The sequence below is a fragment of the Mangifera indica genome, chromosome 11 (genome assembly GCF_011075055.1).
Source record: "Mangifera indica cultivar Alphonso chromosome 11, CATAS_Mindica_2.1, whole genome shotgun sequence".
Classification (NCBI taxonomy): Eukaryota; Viridiplantae; Streptophyta; class Magnoliopsida; order Sapindales; family Anacardiaceae; genus Mangifera; species Mangifera indica.
Genome location: NC_058147.1, coordinates 4,175,856 through 4,190,572, shown reverse-complemented (window position 1 = coordinate 4,190,572; position 14,717 = coordinate 4,175,856). Strand labels below are relative to the sequence as shown.

The window sequence follows — 14,717 nt, the reverse complement described above, 5'->3', positions numbered from 1 at the left end:
CTGGCACAACCCACTATGTCATAGGGTTGGGTTGTGCCCTGATCTGCCAATTGGTAGGTGTAATAGATTAGGTCAGCCCACTAAAATATCAAGGCCGTCTTTGTGGGCTTTTTGCTGATAGGTTCGTAAAAATATATATTTTTCTAATTCTTTATTATTTTTAAATATTTTATTAATTTTTAATTGGCCATGCCATTCTGCTGGCCTTGTTTCAAGGCTTGTATGACCTAGACGCCTAACGATCATACAGTTTGCAGGCCATACTAAAGATGAGGGACATGGGTTTGGATGTGGGCCGGTTTGGTCCCTGTCATGTCCATAAATAAAAGGCTCCATGTACTATGATTATGCATCCAAAATGATCGCCAAAATTTTCATTTTAGCAGCTCGTGTGTGTGTGTTGTATATATAAAATCTACCATCGTTCTTTCATAATTTTTAAAAATAAATAAACAGTTCACAGACAATGACTTATTTTTCAATTATGAATATTATATTATACAAATATCTATTACTGTTGAATATATAAACGAATTTATAATTATATATAATATATTATTATATAATTAAATATTATTTGAATAATTTAAAATTAATGATAAATTAATACGTATATATAAAAACCAAGTTTTATATTCAATTTCCTAAAATGTGGTGGCATTATTATTTTCATACTGAAAAAGTGGTATAACCGGGGAAAAGTTATAAAAAATGGATTTGGGCTAGGGCCAAAGGGCATTTGATCGTTAATATAGGCATAATTGAGGGTAATTTACCCTGGTCACTTTCCTTTGTGTCCTGAGCTGTCCCTGTCCTGTCCTTCACTCTGTGTTCTCTCTCGCTCTTCTCACAAACGCAACACAAAATCATACGCTCCTTTTATTTCTCTGTTAGAACCCTCTTCTTCTTCCTCCCTCTTTTAATTTATTTATCTCACTCTTCACACTCTTATACTTAGGGTTAGGGTTTCATTTATAATTTTAATCTTTCTATTTGTTTTTCTGTTTTTTTTTTTAATGCTTCACAACCCCCTTATTTTAGCTCAAAAACTGCAATGTACGGTCACTCTCAGCCAATGAACATCCCCACTCAAATGTCCGCCGGCGCAGACGACGAAGACGTCTCCGTTGGCGCTGATAATCACCATCTCTCCTACGACACTCATTCCCTCGGAAACGGCGTCGTTGTAGAAGACGCTGCTCCTGATTCTGTTTACGGTCCATCCTCTGGCTCCGAATTGGGTAATTCGAGCCAGCTCACCCTCTCCTTTCGCGGCCAGGTCTATGTCTTCGACTCCGTTACTCCCGATAAGGTAATACAGCAATTTGCACATTTTTATATCTTTTCTTTTCTGTTGTGTTACTTAGGTTTTAGAATTAAATGATTATATTGAAGTTTATGAATCTTTTTGGTTTGGACCTCTGATTGATGCTTATATGGACTTGATGTATTTTATTTTTGAATGAAATTATGATATGGACGGAACTGAAAGAAGAAGAAGAAAAAGATAGAGAGCAAAACCAGAGGAAGAAAATCCAGAATCAAGGAGAAGGAGAAGAAATAGAATACATTGGGAGAGAAATAGAGAAATAAAATTGATTTTATATTCCCCAAATTGAAATCTGCACAATAAGCATGAGTATATAGTGGCGCCCCTTTACATTTTATAACAAACTCTCACTCTCCGAATTACAATTTTAATATGTAAACGGCATCGTCTTGCATATACCTGGTATCTATTAATAACTCCAATCAGTTCTTTCTATTTACCCTTTAATTTAAGAGAAATTAAAACTGGTAATTCAAAACAATTCCAAACCATATCAAATTAAAACTGTGTAACACTTCAAGTTTACTGGTTTCATGGTTAATATCTTGACAGGCAAATAGATTTTTAAAGTTATGGTCGTCCGTCTTATAGACGTTTCAAGATTTTGATTGTATATTTCGTGCATTTTCTTATTATCTTGTATCTATAGGTTCAAGCTGTGCTGCTTTTGCTGGGAGGATGCGAGTTATCATCAGGCCCACCAGGAATGGAGGTGATTCCTCAAAATCAGAGGGTATTTAACTATTCAACTGCGTAATGTATGTTCTATCTGTTTATTTTATTTTATCTTTTACATCTCTACGGGCATTGTGTTTAGGGTGTTGCTGACTTTCCAGGAAGGTGTAACCAACCACAGAGAGCTGCTTCATTAAATAGGTTCCGGCAGAAGAGGAAAGAACGCTGTTTTGACAAGAAAGTCAGATATAGTGTCCGCCAAGAAGTTGCTCTTAGGTTTGGCAATTTATTTGAATTGATATTTCTTCTGGATAAGTTTTTCTGTGTATTGAGTTAAATTAGCTGGCAAATGCACACTAGGTACTTGTTTTTCAATTTGAATATTTATGTCATTGGACAAGCTAGTATTATTGACTTTTATTGCTGGTTAAATATGGATTCTATCTGCTCTTATTCTTGGATGGACCAACAAACCAGTACATTTTCTCTCTTGTTCGATAACACAGCCATTTTAAGGACTTCCAAATATAACACTCTGGGTTGTCTCTGAACTTGCGTATATTCTCTTTTGAAACTATGGTGTATAGAAGTGAAGTATATATGCGATATTGCTGCCAGGAAGCCTTGTAAAGCGAAGAGCCAAGATATCTAGTTCATCTGAAAATCATTATGAATACTTTTTCCTTGGCCATAGTGTTTTCTTAATTGACATTAGTGTGGTGTAAGCATCTGTTAAAGTGGTAGTGAACCATTAATACCATTTGCTTTTGCAAAGATTTTACATATTCCTTAGTAAGCTATATTAATGGTTTATATCAGTTACAAATCAGCTCTTCTTGCATTCTTGGCATGGAGCTCTGTGTAGATGGTTGTTACAATGCAAGTCCATTATTGGGATGGTTTTTATTTTATTTTTTAATTTGGTCTCTTTGAAAGAGGAAGTTGAAAAGAGGGATGGAGATTAGGATCTACTGTGCAGATTTTATATGCACTAGTAGACATGGACTTTTATGGTATGATTTTTCATATCAATGGCAAAGGAATTGTACTCATGTTTTCCTTGTGGAATGTTTTTGTATCCTTTTTACCTGTTAAAGACAGTTTTCACTATGGAAGAATACAATGTTTTGTGAACAACCTTTGTCAATGATTTGTGTATTATTTCTACATATGATACTTAATGTTATTCTATTTACTGAATCAACTCATGTATTTCTCGTTTTCCTTCATTAATACACTACAATTTTTTTAACTATTTTCTAAATAAAATAATAAATCAATTTTAGTCTTTTCACAAAATAATATATATATATATTTTTTGGTTTTCAGGATGCAGAGGAATAAGGGTCAATTTACTTCAGCCAAGAAGTCTGAAGGGGGAGCCTTTAATTGGGGCAATTCCCAGGAATCAGGGCAGGATGACAGTCCATCAGAAACCTCGTGAGTTTCATTCCATCTCCAAGTTCTATCCGTTTCTTTCCATGAAACACGAATGCGAGTTTTCTCTAGACTGTGTTTTCTTTAACCCTTTCTTTGAAGACCATTTTGAATTATTCTATTGCCATTGGCTTTCTATTTTGAGGTGTACTTCCTACCGATCTAGTTGCTTGAAATTATAATAGTCAAGCGAGTTTCAATGTTAAAAATTTCACCAGTTCTATCTTTTGCATGTTTTCCTAGTTGTTCACATTGTGGTATAAGTTCAAAGTCTACTCCCATGATGCGACGTGGTCCATCTGGTCCAAGGTCTCTCTGCAATGCATGTGGACTTTTTTGGGCAAACAGGGTCAGTATTCAATGATTTTTATGCTTTTCTTTATCAATTGCATTTTTTTGTGCATATGTCGTACTTGTTTTCTGTGAGGATTTTGATTTGCTCTCAAAAAAGTATTGCTCTGGTTCTGACAATATATTTGCCAGTACTTATAAAGTTGGCATGTTAACAGAATTTACTTTATCCTGGCCATATCCCTGATATGTATATACTCTTGCCTTATTTTGCTGTTGGTTTGAAAACATTGTTAGGCATTCTTTCCTCGATACGTGGTCAGGAGTATTTATGGGCTGGTAATTGTCTACAGAAATATGCATGCTGTCTCACATTACTAATCTTAATTTGATGTGATCAGGGTTGATTGATACTGTTGAGTTAAAACCATCAGATATGTTATTCATTGTGACTAGCCACAATTACAAATGAATATTAATTCATGAGAATGGATCTTGGTTGACGAAGATACATGATAGTTTAATTTACCTTATATAATATCAACTCATTTGCATGGTTCATATTAATGGAATTATTGGATCTTAATGCATCAGTGTCTTGTAGTTGTTGGGCATGGGTGAATGTTGTGGTAACTTGACACCTGTGCAACATGACTTTCTATTGTCGAAGTTATTGATTTTCATCATTTGACTTCCAACACTTGCTGAATCTATTTTTAAGAGATGCCAATAAATTTCACTTCTCATTTCATTTCTTGTGTTTAGTGTTATAAGTTGTATTATAGAAGGCTCAAGTGGAGATTTTTGTTTCCATTGTGTTTTTGAGTTTTTGATGACATCCTCTGCTGATGTGCTTTTTTGACAATGGAACTATGCAGGGTACTCTGAGGGATCTTTCCAAGAAAACCCAGGACCATTCTCTTATTCCAATTGAGCAGGTATGTATGATCTAGCTGAAGTACATAAATTTTGGTTCACTGTTATGTTCTGGCCTCCTTCCCATATAAAAATGTGGAATGGCATTTTTCCTGATGTAGGGTGAAGGAGAAGCAAATGACTCAGGCTGTGGAGCTGCCATCCATACAGACAATGAACTTGTTTCTTTCTCAAATGATGAGGACACTGCTTTACTAACTGAGCCTTGAGTCTTCTTACAAAAAATGGTTACAGTGGTCGGGCGTTGGCTATATCATTGAAGTTTTTCTAGTGATTTCATTTAGCTTGTTCTATATGTACAGATATCATAGCCCCTTCAATATATGAGGTAGTCTCTTATCTGCTGCTACTTTGCATGAGGTCACCTGAAAAGCAACTTATTTCAGATGTTTCACATCAAAAAAGTAAGCTTCAATTAGATGGTAATCTTTGTAAAAGGTAGGGCCCTTAAGTTTAAGCCCTGTTGTTCTTCCTTTCATTTCCCTCAAGTAAAGACGTTCTAGTAAATCAAATTTTGTTAACGGAAACAGATGCAAAGTATATAAAGATATGCAGGTCCCAGATGGCAGATATTCCTTCTGACCCCCTGCATGTAAGTCTAGTTTTGAGCTGTTTTACTACTTTCTTTATGGATATGAGTTTCTTTTTCGCCTGTGAAAATGGAAAAGTCACCCCCATAAAGTGAATTTAGCTAAACATAATTTAGTCCCCAACTTGTCATGATTCTCATGCTATTCATCTTCCGCTAGTCATCTTTGAGTAATCATCTCTCAGTTAAACCCACTATTATATTGAATATTAAACCATATGTCACTTGCATTTAGAATCTATTGACCATGGGTAATGATCATACATGTATGCTCATTAAACATTGATTTAAAAAAACTAGGTCAATTTACTAATATGCCTTCTGATTAAATCTTTTATCTTGTGATCAGATTTTACATCTAATGAATTACAATGTTTAATGAACTCATCACTAACATCCAGCCAAAACTCATCATTCACCCCTTTGTAAAACCCTATAAGACTCTGTCGTTTATCTTTCAGAGTCATGAATTTCATATATATGGAATAATGTTGGCAAACCCACTTAACTACAATCCCAACTAGCTAAAGTATCGGCTGGATTTCACCTTTTATTCTAATTAAAAATTGTAGTATGTAAATCAAATGTACACCATTAATGAAGGATTATAGTGCATATGCCAAAGTTGTTAAGGTATGAAGTTTATATTTCTGTTTGGATAGTTACACATAATTATAAACTTCACATGGTCTAAGTTGTCAATGTATCTTTTTTCGCACAAGTGTCTCTGCTTTAAAATCTTACTTAAACCCAACAGAGGTAAACAACGATGTAACCTTACTTAAACCAAAAAACCCAAATTTTTATTTCATGGATGTAAATATAATTTTAAGTTATGAAAAAATCTCGTCTCTTATATATGATTTCTTCATCTAAACGCAAAAAATATATATTTACAAACTTAGATTATTGATGTTGACACGTGAATAGTTATAGTAAGGGAAATCACATTATATATAAAACACTTTTTATTTATAAAACAATAATTTACATTATTTCATAAAATCATTGTACTCTTAGGATATAATTCTAACAATAGATCAACTCATTGATATGAAAAAATACTTAAACTATTGTTCATCATCCGTTTCAATATATATGATAGTCTCGTAACTACTGAATGTTAAATTGTGATAATAGTTGGGTAACATAAATGATTATTCAAATGTTCTTCAATGTTTATCCTAATATCTAGACCCATGCTTATCTACGATATGCCATTATCAAATTTCTTTACCATGTGTACTTAATATCTATACGACAATATTAAAAATAGTCACAACCCTTTAACTTTATTACTCGTACACATCATCAACATAATTCATAAAGACATTTTATCGCCCATTTAGATCTTGTAGATTTGTAAATTTTATATTGATATTCATTCTTCATGACATGTCTTAATATATTTTGAAAACAATTATTAATTAGTAGTGTTTTGTGTGTAAGTTTTGTGTATAATTTTATGTATAAATAATAACGTGTTATTATGTGATTAAACAGTTAAAAATTAGAGATAAAACAACACATAATTACATAATAATATATCATTATTTGCTTATACGATTATGCGTAAAAGTTATACACACAATGTTATTAATTATAAACTAATCTTAGAAGGGTGCAAGACTAAACCAGCGTAGGATATACTTATCCCCCAATTGCCAAACAGAATTTTTGGCTCCAAATTTTACGGTCTTCTCCGCACGAAAGTTCGCCTTTGCTAGCATTTCTCCCTTCTTCTTCGTCTCTCCTGATCATGGGATTTTCCATTACGTCGTCGTTTCATGCCATTTCGTTACAACATCCACTCCTCCATCTCCGTAGCCACAAGTACATCCTCAATGGTTCAAATTCTCATCCTCTCATCTCATTGTCTCTTCGCAGACACTCTCATCATCTCCCTTCAAAATCACCTTCCATCAACAATTCTAATTTCACCCACAAAAACACCAATATTGTTCGCAACTCATCAAGAAACTCTAATCTTACCGTCCGCTTGTCAACCAGCAAAACACCACAAGCACCTTCACCATCGTCACCTAACCGTCAACTCATCATAATTACCTCTGCTGTCACGGTGACACTAGCAGTTGCCAACCGCGTGCTCTACAAGCTAGCTCTCGTTCCCATGAAACAATACCCTTTCTTCTTAGCTCAACTCACCACTTTCGGGTAAGTTTTTCTTATTGCTATGACCTTATGTATGTGATGGACGTGACAGTAATGCTTATTTTTGTGGGGAAAATCTGTATTTTAGGTATGTGGTGATTTATTTTTCAATATTGTATACACGGTACCGGATGGGTATCGTAAGCGATGAAATGATAGGTGTTCCCAAATCTCGGTTTATGGCCATTGGTATTCTGGAGGCTCTTGGAGCTGCGAGCGGAATGGCTTCTGCAGGTAAAATTGATAGTTGAGGTGTTTGTTTCTGGGCTTAATATATTATTGATATAATGTTATGTATCTTTAACAGCAATGCTTCCTGGGCCTGCTATACCTATATTGAATCAGGTATGTTTCATGGTAAAAATGAGGAACCAAACTTGTTTTTTTGTTGTTGTTAGGTTTTTTATTGACAAAGAACTTTGAGGTTTCTGTTTATAAATTTTTTAATATGGAGTTGTTGGCAGTTGAAAACTTTTCAGTTTCAAAACTATGTGCATGGTTGACACACTACTCTTGCCGTTGTTCTTAATTGCCTTTGTTGTGCGTTGTTTGTTAACATAAGTAATGTTAGATCATGATGAATTACTACTAATGCTTAGTTTTTTATTTTGAATCAACTGATTACTTAATACATTGTGTAACCATAAAGTCATTATCAAACCGCTGATCTTGATGAAGGAATGAATTGGAAATTTTTTAGAAATACAATTTCTTTTCTTTATATTTTTTCATTGGAAAAGAATATAAAATAATGGATGTCATTGTTCATGTTAAATGTGCATAGCAAATCCAAATGGTTAAGCCCTCAGGATTTTCTTTTTTTTGGCAGACATTTTTAGTGTGGCAGTTGGCTTTGTCTGCTTGTCTCTTGGGAAAAAAGTACTCTTTGAACCAAATTGCTGGCTGCCTGCTTGTGGCTACTGGTGTAGTGTTGGCAGTTGCCAGGTTTCCTTATACATAAATATTTTAAATTATTATTCCAACAATCAAAGCCCTTGTAATTTAATTCTGTGGGAGGCCAGTGATGGTTATTTGTGCATTCTGTGATTACAGTGGGTCTAACGCTGGTCAGATGCTATCTGGAGTTGAATTTGTATGGCCAGCCATAATGATAGCATCTTGTGCTTTTCAAGCTGGTGCTTCTATCATCAAGGTCACAAATAATAATCTCTGGTCATATTTTAAGTGTGCTGTATACAAGGAAAATAAGTAATCTTGAATCTTTGTTTGAACAGGAATTTGTTTTCGTTGATGCCAAAAAGCGCCTAAAGGTGATGCCCTATTATCTATTGCCTGTTTAAACATCAAATGGCCATGGAATCTATTGTAGCTGACAAGCTGTTTCTGCGTATTATTGGAAATTTTCTGACTCAGTCTGGATGCATGCAGGGAAAATCACTTGACATATTTGTTGTAAATTCCTTTGGATCTGGATTTCAGGTAATCATTCTCCTTACTAGAATTTGTTGTTCTGTGAATTTATACATATTGTTCTGCAAACATTTTATATGAACTTGAGGTATCTTAATATGAATATGAGATATTTTCATGGTAGTTGAACATCTCTTCAAACTTGTAGGCGCTGTTTGTTCTTTTCTTCTTACCTCTTCTGTCAAACTTAAAAGGCATTCCTTTTGCTGAACTTCCTTCATATCTCAAAAGCGGTGTTGGCTGCTTTCTAAACATGGGAAGGACTACAACAGGCAAGTTATTAGTCTTATTTTTTAGTTGATATGTTTCTGCATATGGGTATCTTTGTATATTACAGATATTATCATATAGGTTAATTTGCAATGAATACAAAATGAAACTATAGTGAAAAGACAAGCAAGCTTTTGTTTTTTCATTTAGAAGAGACCTTCAAAGGAAAACTGTACATACTGACTTTGAAAGCGATAATACTGATTTAATTTTTGTCATTGCCAACTTAACTACTAGTGAGTAGACATGAAATTTTGATACAAAGTGCATATATTTGTTAATTTGTTAGTTTAATTAAAAATATCCTGTTAAAACGTTTTATAGTTGTTTTCTTAATCTTTTGACAAACTTGAGACTTTATGAGGGCTGATCTTCTCTAGGCGTTCTGCTCATCAATTAATATGTAAATGGTTCAGGCTGTGATGGAGCTCCCTTACTTCCACTACTGTATATGAGTACCAACATGGCTTTTAACATATCAGTGCTCAGTCTACTTAAGATTTCCTCGGCAGTTGTTGCTTCACTTGTTGTGATGCTATCAGGTGCTCTCTGTAACATACTGGGTCATACATGAATGTATGTGTAGTCCTGTACCTTGTTTCTGCACAATTGTTTACTAATAGGCCCTTTTGTTTTATTTGCAGTGCCACTTTCGATCTATGCCCTTTCCCTTCCGCTGCCATACCTTCCCGATGGCATGAGCTTGAGCCCCTTTTTCCTCTTCGGCAGTTTGATTCTTGTTTTAGGTCTCATAATATACAACATACCGCAACCTGTCAAGCAAAGTTCTTAAATCGCCAAGTTTTTCTATTCTTGGTCGTAAGATTCATTGCATTTTTAATGCATATTGAATTTTGATTTGTTAAAGATCATAAATGATTCTAATATTTTTAGTGGTCTCAAACTCCTCTATCATCTTATTTCACCACAAAAATATCCTTTTCTTTTGTAATGGAAATTATAATTCAGCTTTTTCACTCAACTTGTACAAATTAATGGACCATCTATGAAATGTAGATTTTTCAATAGTTTGCTTAGTAAGTTTGGTGAAGAAATATTACCGATATGGTTCTAACACAGTGAAGATTAAAAGATTTAGGCATAGCAGAAAATTGAAGTATATTTTAGCAGCATAGGAGTACGTGAAATGTAAAGTCAAAAGTGTTTTGATATTGGGCACATAAGCCTCATGGAATAGTGTTAAAATTCTGCAACAAAATCTGGTATTTACATGCTTTAACAACTAGAAGTTACAAAAGGTAAAACAATGATAATCTATGACGAACACGTGTAAATGACATCACCTCAATTATACATAAAATAAAATATCAATATCTATATTTCCAACCAGCAAAATTCAGAGTGAAATTAAATGATTGAATTTGATTGCAAGCCAAACATCTTCATTCAAGTAGAGCCCAAGAAAAAGCAACAAAACAATGTTTCACTATTCTACAACATTGCATCATGCAAGCCTTCATACGCTCAAAATACTTCCCCATTAGACAACTCAAATTAGAGAGCTGTTGCTGTTCTACAGCTTCAAATCTGTTTGATCTGTAAATCCAAAGATTATTTTTCTTGTCATTCAGATTGTCAATATCACTGCCAAAAGGGACAAAAACGTTAAACCTTAAAATAAACGATCCAGGATATCTGACTGGATTTGGGTGATACATAAAGAACACGCAGAAAAAATTAACAATACAAATACCACTAAAGTTTCTTGTGATAACAAGAAGTTCCCTTTTTCCAGAAAGCTATTAGATTCCAATTTTGATGTCAACATTAATGTGTCTTTGTTTGTATGCTAGAACAGAAAGAGCCCTGCCACTTTTAAATACAAAATAACCCCGCCCCTTCTCAAAGATTGACTAATCTCAACATTTTTGGCATAATGAAACTGATCACGAGATTAATCCAATCTGTATAACATAATAATCAAACTTTCTAAAGGTTGGTTTTAGTAAACTCACAAGATAATAAATCAAAATCAGTACTGTGCACATAAAGTAACAACTACACAGGAGCAATGTGGATATAATAAGGGAAAATATTGTCACAATTCAAGATGACATACCTTCCTTTTCTTTAATTTCCCCATTCCACCTCTACCATAATTCATGCTTGTTGGTTGTTCATCATTATCCTCCATGGGTAAAGTTTTTATTTCATCATAGAAACTGTCAGTTAGACCTAGCAACCTGGAACAGACAAATGATCAAATGGTCAAGGCAAGATAATCACAAACCACCACAAATTGGTATGAAAACTTCTGAAACCTTTACTGAATTTTATATTTTGCATACCCATTTCTCGACTTCTTCAAGTGTTTCATCTTCTTTTTCTCCATCTTTGTAAGAGGAGCACGAGTAAAAAGCTCCTCTTCTTGCCGTGCACGCTCTTCCATCTTTTCCTTGTATCTAGTAAGTTCTCGACTCTCAGATCCAAAAGTTTCTCTAACCTGCATTTTCCGCCATCAACCAAAAAGAAACAAACAAACAAATCAGCTGAATCCATGCAAGAAATCGTCCAATTCTGTCACAATTTAAAACCAACCTCTTCAGGTCTCCCCTCCAAATTATCCATCAATTCCCTCATATAAGTACTCTGCCTAGCCTGTCGCAGTGTCTCTTCCTCCTTTCGCAAAGCATTTCTTTCCTTTCTTGACATCTTATCCTCATCCATAGAAGTGGGAGCAAATTTTGGGGGTTTATACATGCCTTCATTGTCCTACAATATTTAAAATGGTTTAGGAAACAGATTTATTTGAATTTCAATCCTTGACTGTACTCTTATCATTGCAGACTCACCTCAACTGTCATATCTGTTCTGCTAACAAGCATGTCTGGGTTAGGACGATATCTGAATAGATCTTCAGTCTTCTGTGGCTCATCAGATTCCTTTTCACTTGGATCAAGTTTTCCCAATCCACTAACAGAAATGCTTGTGCTTGTAAGCTTCTGAATTTGGTACTGAAGTTTCTTGTCAATTGGACGAATCTGTTAACAAAAAAAAAAAGAAAAAGAAATGCATTAACAATCTCATAAAAATCACAAACACTGAAAGACTGATTGATACAGTAAAAAAATTAATTCCATACCTTTTCTAAAAATAATCTAATTTCTACAAGACTCCGAACAACAGGATGCCCATCAATGGATAAACCTTTGGCCTTGCGAAGCAAATAATAAACAATGGACTGGCAATAGTTTAGAAGCAGCAAATGTTTAGCTTCAAGATAGCTAAGTCCATCTGCTGTTGGATAATTATTCTCTTTCACCTATTACCCAAAAAATATATAAAGTTACTTTTGAATAAAATTTTGATCTTTCGACAGTTCTATCATAACTTAAAATTAGATGAAAACAATTTCTACCTTGGTTATTAAAGCTTGCACTTTACTACTCACTGCATCTAATCCTTCTTTCATCTCTTTCAACAATGCTGCCAACTGAGGCGCCTCTCTGAAACAACAATACACGAAACAAGAAATCAAAAAAATACACAAATGATTTTCAGTAAATTAACCCAATTATCCGTTACAGAATTTGTGTTTCGATAAAAAAATAAAATAAAAATTAGAAGTAAACTAAATAATCCGTTACAGAATCAACGTTCTGATAAACAATATATAAGAATTAAACAAAGGAGTTAAATACAGATGCAAACTTACTTCTTTACTCTTTCATCATAGCCCGAATTGTTATCGGTAGAACCCTCCATGATTTACAAGTAATTATCAGCAGTAATACTGCAATTCAATGGTAAAGAATTTAAATATTTTGATATCATGTAAACTGAGACAAAACTGGTTAAAGATAAATCTACACACACACACACACACATATATATTTATATATAAAATTTGAAATTTAATAAAGAAAGAGTTGGAAGGTGAAAAGGAGAAAATTTGTGAAAAAATTGGTGTACTATGTATATGAAGAATAAGCAAATCTACTGGAAATAGGGGTGGCAACTACCTTGGAGATGGAGACTGAAAATTAAGAGAACGGCGAAGATAAAGTCAGACGGTGAAGGAGTAAGTGAAGAGGGAATATGCAAAGGATTAGGTCACTGGAGCTTGAGCGGCTTGAGAAGAGAACAATGAATTACGTCGATTTGGGTTAGGTATATATAATCACAGCATATTCCTAGTAAGGGCAAAAGATTTTCCCACAAAGTTTTGTGGTGAAGATAAATGCAACGTCACTTGTTTTTTAAAACTCAAATATTTAATCATAAATAAATTATTATTAAATTTTTGTATTAAAATTAAAGATAAAAATATTATTTTATTAATTACATTAAAAATATATCATTTTAGCTGATTTCTCTTTTAAATTTTAAAAACTCACATTCTACTTTAATCTCAACTTTGAAAATGTAAACTCTGACGACGATGTACCTTTTGTGCATCTCTCTCTCCTATCACTGACGATCTCATACGAAGTCATGACAGTGACAGTAGCCTAAAAACGAAGAGGTTTCGTTGAATTAGCTTCAAATGATGAAAATCTATCGCCCTTTTCATCAATTCAGATTCAGATCTGGACAACCATCGATGAAGTCTTGTTCTCTAGCTACAAACGCGACGGATTGTCATTGTTCGGAGCCAATTCAATGAAGTCTCTTCGTCTTTGAGCGTCGTCATTGTCATCAAGGCTTCATCCGCCTTCATTTGGTGTTGTCAACGACATCAAAGGGAGACACACAAAAAATTGGTTGACATTGTAACCAATTAGCTGCCACCATCATTGTTACCGGAGTTTGTAACAAATCCTACAGATTTGAGAAAAAAATTACTTTTTAAAGTTTAGATTAAGGTGAGATGCAAGTTTTCAAAACCTGGGGAAAATAAAAAATATATATATTTTTTAATATTATTGATAAAATAACAATTTTATTTTTAGTTCTGATAGAAAATTTTAACAACAGTTAATTTATAAGTATTTAAGTTTTTAAAATTTTATATAAATGATCACTTAGATTAAAATGATATTAATAGAAGATATCTTTGATTTTGAACTAATAATTTTTAGGTGAAAATTCGGATAATAAAAGGTTACGATTCTTAAGGTCAAGGATGAGGGTAAAACGGATATTAAATTAAGATCTCAGCCATCCATAAAAATTGGTTGAAATCATTTAAATGTATTAAAATTAGGTATTTTAACTAATTTCCCGTTTATAAATATACAAGCATGAAAGGATTCACGACATTATCACCAAAGTAGCCCACTTAATGATCAATTTACTTAAAATATGCTTCTATGCATTCGAGCTTCATTAGGTGCATGCACTTCTACTAGATAGCGCTTGCCACCGAGAAGTCGCATCCCAGTCGGATCATCCAGCATTGCTGTCGTATCTGGCGGAGCAGTACTCCAATGCATGGCGATAGTTGGGCGATCTGCCAATTACAGCCAGCCATTTGGGAATATGACTATGTTCAACCGTTGAGAAGTGAATATGATATAATCTGTATTGTGTAAGGAGAATCAGATGCCAAAAGAGCGGAAAAGCTCAAGAAAGATGTCCGTATGATGCTGGACGAAGTGGTGGATCCATTACATCAGCTGGAGC

The 14,717-nt window shown here is 34.0% G+C and overlaps 3 protein-coding genes across 7 annotated transcripts; 2 read left to right on the top strand and 1 right to left on the bottom strand.

Annotated features, from left to right (window-relative positions):
• Positions 1 to 709: 709 nt before the first annotated feature.
• LOC123229114 (GATA transcription factor 25) lies at positions 710 to 5,286 on the top strand. 3 transcript variants are annotated; one of them, XM_044654700.1, is made up of 8 exons: positions 712 to 889; positions 1,042 to 1,312; positions 1,980 to 2,063; positions 2,148 to 2,281; positions 3,335 to 3,445; positions 3,686 to 3,791; positions 4,612 to 4,671; positions 4,771 to 5,286. In XM_044654700.1, the coding sequence occupies exons 2-8, from the start codon at positions 1,055 to 1,057 to the stop codon at positions 4,876 to 4,878; spliced, it is 861 nt and encodes a 286-aa protein (XP_044510635.1). In that variant the 5' UTR covers positions 712 to 889; positions 1,042 to 1,054; the 3' UTR covers positions 4,879 to 5,286. The 3 variants fall into 3 exon arrangements, with proteins under 3 accessions (XP_044510636.1, XP_044510635.1, XP_044510634.1); XM_044654701.1 differs by having other exon boundaries at positions 710 to 1,312; positions 1,980 to 2,042; XM_044654699.1 differs by having other exon boundaries at positions 713 to 1,312.
• Positions 5,287 to 6,942: 1,656 nt separating this feature from the next.
• Positions 6,943 to 10,018, top strand: LOC123229112 (protein CLT2, chloroplastic). Its single transcript, XM_044654695.1, has 10 exons — positions 6,943 to 7,433; positions 7,519 to 7,664; positions 7,738 to 7,775; positions 8,260 to 8,375; positions 8,484 to 8,583; positions 8,666 to 8,701; positions 8,820 to 8,870; positions 9,010 to 9,133; positions 9,548 to 9,673; positions 9,776 to 10,018. Exons 1-10 carry the CDS (start codon positions 7,018 to 7,020, stop codon positions 9,922 to 9,924), a joined length of 1,302 nt encoding a protein of 433 aa, XP_044510630.1. The 5' UTR covers positions 6,943 to 7,017; the 3' UTR covers positions 9,925 to 10,018.
• A 263-nt stretch (positions 10,019 to 10,281) lies between these two features.
• LOC123229113 (neuroguidin) lies at positions 10,282 to 13,275 on the bottom strand. 3 transcript variants are annotated; one of them, XM_044654698.1, is made up of 9 exons: positions 13,115 to 13,275; positions 12,808 to 12,885; positions 12,511 to 12,598; positions 12,235 to 12,414; positions 11,945 to 12,133; positions 11,691 to 11,864; positions 11,441 to 11,595; positions 11,212 to 11,335; positions 10,282 to 10,736 (listed from the first exon to the last, which is right to left on the bottom strand). In XM_044654698.1, exons 2-9 carry the CDS (start codon positions 12,855 to 12,857, stop codon positions 10,734 to 10,736), a joined length of 963 nt encoding a protein of 320 aa, XP_044510633.1. In that variant the 5' UTR covers positions 12,858 to 12,885; positions 13,115 to 13,275; the 3' UTR covers positions 10,282 to 10,733. The 3 variants fall into 3 exon arrangements, with proteins under 3 accessions (XP_044510633.1, XP_044510632.1, XP_044510631.1); XM_044654697.1 differs by having other exon boundaries at positions 10,282 to 10,688; XM_044654696.1 differs by lacking the exon at positions 10,282 to 10,736 and adding an exon at positions 10,843 to 11,056.
• Positions 13,276 to 14,717: the final 1,442 nt, after the last annotated feature.

What these genes read in the sequence shown, in the direction of transcription:
- LOC123229114 (XM_044654700.1), top strand. Translation starts at nt 1,055, where the DNA reads ATGTACGGTCACTCTCAGCCAATGAACATCCCCACTCAAATGTCCGCC. An exon ending in TGATTCCTCAAAATCAGAGG is followed by an intron (nt 2,064 to 2,147) that starts GTATTTAACTAT and finishes CATTGTGTTTAG; the next exon opens with GGTGTTGCTGACTTTCCAGG. An exon ending in GACAGTCCATCAGAAACCTC is followed by an intron (nt 3,446 to 3,685) that starts GTGAGTTTCATT and finishes ATGTTTTCCTAG; the next exon opens with TTGTTCACATTGTGGTATAA.
- LOC123229112 (XM_044654695.1), top strand. Translation starts at nt 7,018, where the DNA reads ATGGGATTTTCCATTACGTCGTCGTTTCATGCCATTTCGTTACAACAT. An exon ending in GAGCGGAATGGCTTCTGCAG is followed by an intron (nt 7,665 to 7,737) that starts GTAAAATTGATA and finishes TATCTTTAACAG; the next exon opens with CAATGCTTCCTGGGCCTGCT. An exon ending in ATGCCAAAAAGCGCCTAAAG is followed by an intron (nt 8,702 to 8,819) that starts GTGATGCCCTAT and finishes GGATGCATGCAG; the next exon opens with GGAAAATCACTTGACATATT.
- LOC123229113 (XM_044654696.1), bottom strand. Translation starts at nt 12,857, where the DNA reads ATGGAGGGTTCTACCGATAACAATTCGGGCTATGATGAAAGAGTAAAG. An exon ending in TATGATGAAAGAGTAAAGAA is followed by an intron (nt 12,599 to 12,807) that starts GTAAGTTTGCAT and finishes TTGTTGTTTCAG; the next exon opens with AGAGGCGCCTCAGTTGGCAG. An exon ending in TGGAGGGGAGACCTGAAGAG is followed by an intron (nt 11,596 to 11,690) that starts GTTGGTTTTAAA and finishes CGGAAAATGCAG; the next exon opens with GTTAGAGAAACTTTTGGATC.